At 51.0% G+C, this 5,199-nt stretch overlaps 2 protein-coding genes across 2 annotated transcripts; both read right to left on the bottom strand.

Moving 5' to 3' along the window:
- Window positions 1-1,603: 1,603 nt before the first annotated feature.
- H257_07773 (hypothetical protein) lies at window positions 1,604-2,450 on the bottom strand (the record flags this gene model as incomplete). Its single annotated transcript, XM_009833402.1, has 2 exons — window positions 1,604-1,641; window positions 1,721-2,450. The coding sequence occupies 2 exons, from the start codon at window positions 2,448-2,450 to the stop codon at window positions 1,604-1,606; spliced, it is 768 nt and encodes a 255-aa protein (XP_009831704.1).
- A 97-nt stretch (window positions 2,451-2,547) lies between these two features.
- Window positions 2,548-5,116, bottom strand: H257_07772 (hypothetical protein; the record flags this gene model as incomplete). The annotated part of the gene is made up of 4 exons (XM_009833401.1): window positions 2,548-3,183; window positions 3,282-4,227; window positions 4,554-4,755; window positions 4,909-5,116. 4 exons carry the CDS (start codon window positions 5,114-5,116, stop codon window positions 2,548-2,550), a joined length of 1,992 nt encoding a protein of 663 aa, XP_009831703.1.
- Window positions 5,117-5,199: the final 83 nt, after the last annotated feature.

Below are 5,199 nucleotides of genomic sequence, written 5' to 3'. Positions count from 1 at the left end.
AAAGGTTGATTGTGCCATCTGCGTTTACCATGGACGACCGTCCAGACGACTGAAGCCAGGTGCCAAGTTGCTTGACACCGCTACGGTAGCTTCGCTTGGAGCTCATTGCAAGTCGATTGTCACTAAGGTCGTGAACTGTTGTTGACAGTTTTCGAGTTGTAGTGGGCAACAAAGGGTCATTCGACGTCGTTTCTGCCATGTTGGAGCAATAGGGAGATTTCGCAAAGTAATCCGTGTCCGTTTCCGTAGTAATTACCCTCAGTAATTAGTACAATCACGGAGACTGATGAAACTTTATAGAGGAATCCGTGAAAAGAGAAGCAATCACGGATTCGAATAATCCAAAAAATAGAGGTTATCCGAACAGGAGGGTTCCATTCGATGGTTTCGTGTGCTACATACAGTATAAGCAGGTTGAGAAGCGAGGATGACTTGGCGCTGTGGATAAAGGCCAACCACGAGCGACCATTCCTCCAACATCTGGTCATGAAGTCTTGGGGGGTGCTCGCGTGCAACTTGCTTAAAGTTCCTGGCTTCTCTTGCCAAGCTCGACGTTGACAGCAAGAAAACATCGCACAGGTTCCACCTGATCCTCGACAACCACGAAAAGTTCCAGAAGGATTCTGTGTATTTGGATGGTGTTGACCGACGGTAGAATTGTGCGAGCAGAAGTCTGCGATGACGGGCAGGCCTCGCGAAGCAAGAACGCTTGGCGACAGCATTATTGCAAAGTAGCAGATTCCGAGGACCTTTTTTTGTCGCACACTAAATAACGAAATACACACAGAAACACCGAAAAAAACACAAATTTTAACGAAAAACACGCACGACCCAATAACACAATACAAATCCCGAGTTCCACACAAACTTCGCCGAGCACAACACATAATTCACCGAATTCCACACAAAAAATGCCTAATCCACACCAAAATTCCAGAACAGTTAGGACGGAAATAGATAACATCTGACCCATCCATTTCCAGCTTGCGGACAAATTGGGATCGATCCCTTGGGAAAAATATAACGTCAGTGATACAGAAAACTTGCTGTCATCATGCTATCATCATGTTGTCATTATGTTATAGTCGCCGCATGTTACAGTGGATTGTCACAATATTAAGTAGTACCACTAGTACTACTTTGTGACAAGCGACAGTAGTACTATAGTACTACTATCGCTTGTCACAAAGTAAAAAAGATTATTCGCCGAATGAGCTGCTGTGCTGTTACTTCTCCCTGGGACTTGGGTGGTGAGTGCTTCAACTGTTGGACAGTGTGACATTCCATCCACCGGAATTATGGCGGTAACGTGATGAAAACGTGAAGGAATGCATCGTTAAGCCAGGTATGAAAAACGTTAAGACCCACAAAAATTCTGATATAATGGCGTTTTTATCACACTGACCGGTGTGATGGGCCACCAAATACACCAGATGGGCCAAAAACAGCCCTTGAAGTTCAAGGATGTGCGCTCGATCACCGATAATGTCAAGAATTAGGTGGGATGATTGCCACCACAGCGAAATACGTACTACTATGTAGTACTAACATTACAGTATTCTGGCAGATCATCTGGTTTTGCAAAATGAATCTTGGATGAAATCTAGATCCAAGCAGCATTTCGAAACGTCGCGGCATGTCCTGAATTGATGCGACTACTGAGATTGCAGAAAAAATTCATTTACTGTTAATTGAACAATTTCAGTAAGATTGTAGCCACCGTCGCATGCCCCACATACGCAAGTGATGTTCCACACCGCGTTCATGTAAGAGAGCGTCAATATAGTGCCTTGCTCGAGAGCAGTGTTCGCGACCACCATGAGTCTTGGTTTAGTGTCTACATACCATACCTCGAAGCGGCAATTCGGAACGCAGGCATGATTGATAAACCGCGAGTTGTTACCGAACTTCGAGGCGTCAACGTACAAGTCTCCGTTGGTGCCCACACGCGCGATGTACCAATCCTTCGCGCCATGACGCTTTTCCTTCCGTGCTGCAACCTCGTCTTTGCCGATGTGTTCACCCACGTACTCGATGATTTTTGTTCCTGCAGGGACACTTTCATCGACACGCAATGCATGGGTCAACTTTGAATCAGCAACAACTGTTGTGGGGGGGAAGAGTTTCTTGAAAATGGCTTGGTTTTGGCAAAGCTCATTAGCGCTGCATTGTCCTGGGGCGCATTCCGTCTGCGTGAGGAGGTTGTCGCAAAGCTGGACTAGTGTGCACGGAAACTGCTTCGAACATCTACGGCAGTGCGGGTTGTGTGTGTCGGTGCCGAATGCTACACCACGAGACGATCGTGCACGCCTTGGGGCAAGGCTGTTGGTCGCGGGCAGACAGTCATTAATGTGATGGTACACCTCAGAGAGGGCAGTTGGTGGTACTACCTCAAACTTCATGCGAACTTGGTGCTGCTCGTACTTCTTGAGCTGTTGCTCCCTTTCCATTTTTCTTGCTCGCCAAAGTGCCTTGAAGGCTTCAAAGGCTTCCACTTCGGAGTCGTCGCTATCACAAAGGTCGATGATTTCCACGTCTGCTGCATCTTCAGCTGGGCGGGGGGGGGTCTTCTCGATGGCCCTCGTTATCAGTGTTTGGGAGGGGGTTTGTTGTCGGCTTGGTGACGGTGGACGCTGGTGCGGCGTGGGTCGAGGTGGGGGACAAATGTGGGCCGGTCAAAGTGGCGTACGGAGTCATATGACCCAAAACACGACTGCGTGAAGGGTCATTTGGCGCTGGCTTGGCGGCTGAGGAATTTGGTGTAGTGCGGATCGGCTGGGGGGACGACCGAGGGCCAGTCTGGGTAGTCTTTCGACCTTTGGGTTTCGACTGGGTATGGGCCGTGGCGCATGGTGCGTAATCACTTCGGACCGGTGGGACTTCACCTTGGGTCGTGGATTGGAAGTACGCATCCAATTCGAGGTACTTCCTTCGAATTTCGCTCTCGATGAAACAGTCTTCACCAACCACAGCGGCGTGGCCTGCAATACAGCATTGCGATTCGTTCTGGGCTGGTGTAGGGGGGCGGTGGCATTCGGTGCCACTTGAGATCGCTTGCCGATGGTCAGATTTTCTGTCGTTGAAGCGCCTCGCGAGGTCCGTAAGGGGGTGGGGGACGTCCAAATCACATGTGCCGTGTCGCAAGGATGACTTGTGGCTGGCTTTGGCTGCGCGGGCGTCGGTCTTCGGGTGACAAGGGAGTTGAACAAGCGCTCAATTTGACTATTGGATGGTGGGTTTGGGGATGCCTTGCGAGCGTCGGACATTAGTCCGGCATGGACCGATTCCTGAGAACTCGGAGGGACACTTCGGGTTTGCCTGGTTGCAGTGGCCCTTGCGACAACACGGTCACATGAAGAAGAAGAGGGAGCGGAAAAGCTGTCGGGCGCCAGCAATGCGTCAAAGTGGTAGTCGTCAAGAAAATCATCCCGAGCGATGTCGTCGTTGGCTATGGGGTGCATGATACGCTTTCGATGGGGCTGCCGCACGTACTCATGGCCCCCAGTTGTTCCTGTGTGCACCATGGTTTCGGGGCAGAGCCGTTGTCGTTTCGCTGCCAGAATTTCCCCGTCCGGTATTGCTACGCCGACCCAAAAGTCTCCTTCGTCACCTGGCTGTGTCTGACTTCCTTCGTCTTCCCAAAAATCACCATCATCACCGGACGATGCCTGACTCGCTTCGCTGGAGCTGGCAGTGGAGCCGGCAGTGTGGACGAACCGGACGGCGACTCGGCGACACCACTTCGCGAGGTAATGAGGGGTCTTACACTCGGGGTGGTCCTCGTCACTCCATTCGGGCCACAACGCCCGCACTTTGTCCCGCATAGCACCAGTGTACAAAGGCTTTGGTGCAGCTACCAGCCATTCGTGCAATTCTTGGTGTCTGCTGTCAACGCACAGTTTCTTGCGCTTCTTCGACTTTTTCCTGGGCTTGTTAGTTTGGAGGGACAGCACGTGCTTGTTCACGTCGGCTGTACACACGGAAGCGATTTCGTCCTTCTTGATCAGCCATTTCTCAAACGTGGACACCGGGATCTTCCTTGCCCGGCAGTAATGGACAAGCGTTGTCCCTCCCCATTTGAGCTCGTCCCACGCTTGTAGGGCTTCTTGTTTGAAGGCATAGGTTCGGTGCACCGGAGGACGCTTCGCCGGTGCACAGCTCGTGACCTCGCCGATATCGAAAATGCGCCACTCACTCACCAACCCGTGGTCGACTTGGAGGTGAGAGCTTTGATTGAATTAAAAGTAAGCCGTGCTTACAAATACCAAGGTATTAATTTGTCGTTGCATGTGTTCATGGTGGTCAAAACTCGGCACCACAAACGTAGTGTCGATTTTGCTGGGGATTCTCCGATATATTTTCAATAATAGCGTGACATTAGATTGCAACTATACTTTATCCAAGTACAACTTCGTGGAGGGCCAAATAATTAACAGAGGGACAGCAAAAAAATCAGAGTCACCATCTATCAAGGTCACCACCTATCAAGGTCGCCACCAATCAAGGTCGCCACCAATCAAGGTCGCCACCAATCAAGGTCATGGAGCTCCAACTGGGAACACGTGTAGAACACCTGCTGTGGCGCGCGCCTGTTGTACAGGCGAACAACGAGCAGGAGAGCGTTGCTGCTGCGAACAGTGTGGGCAAAGTCGACTACGGTGACGAGGAGGGCGAAACGAGGGAACAGTCGGAGGGACAACTCGTCGTAGTGCCCGACTGGCCCAACCAACGCAAACGATCTTAACCCCGGGTGAACTACACATGGATCATGGTGGGAGACTTTGGTTCGTTCAATGGTGCTAAGGACCATTTGGCCCCCTGCTCAATCACTTTGACCAGCAAGGTTCGCTGCACCATTTGCCTGGGATCGGGAATACACCACATGCGTCTCCGATACCTAAAATGCACTTGCCGAGAGCATTGCGCAAAGCGACTCAAAGTTCTTCAGTGCTCGCTTGACGACAGAAGTGTGGCGTACAAGCGTGGAGAGTACGGTGACTGCCACGGCCCAATGTCGAATGCAATGACACGGACCATTCGAAACCAAGCCGACAGATTGTTTGCAGAGGGAATCCCGCCAAGCAGGGTACAGCACCGATTGAAGGAGTTCGTGCATGCAACGAATATGCCGCATGTGAAGGTGTTCCAAAATCGCGCTCGGTATTACCGCAGTGTTTGTATGGATGAGCACAACAAGCC

This window comes from Aphanomyces astaci (genome assembly GCF_000520075.1).
Source record: "Aphanomyces astaci strain APO3 unplaced genomic scaffold supercont1.16, whole genome shotgun sequence".
Taxonomy (NCBI): Eukaryota; Oomycota; class Saprolegniomycetes; order Saprolegniales; family Verrucalvaceae; genus Aphanomyces; species Aphanomyces astaci.
This window is presented reverse-complemented; position numbering and strand designations above follow the sequence as displayed.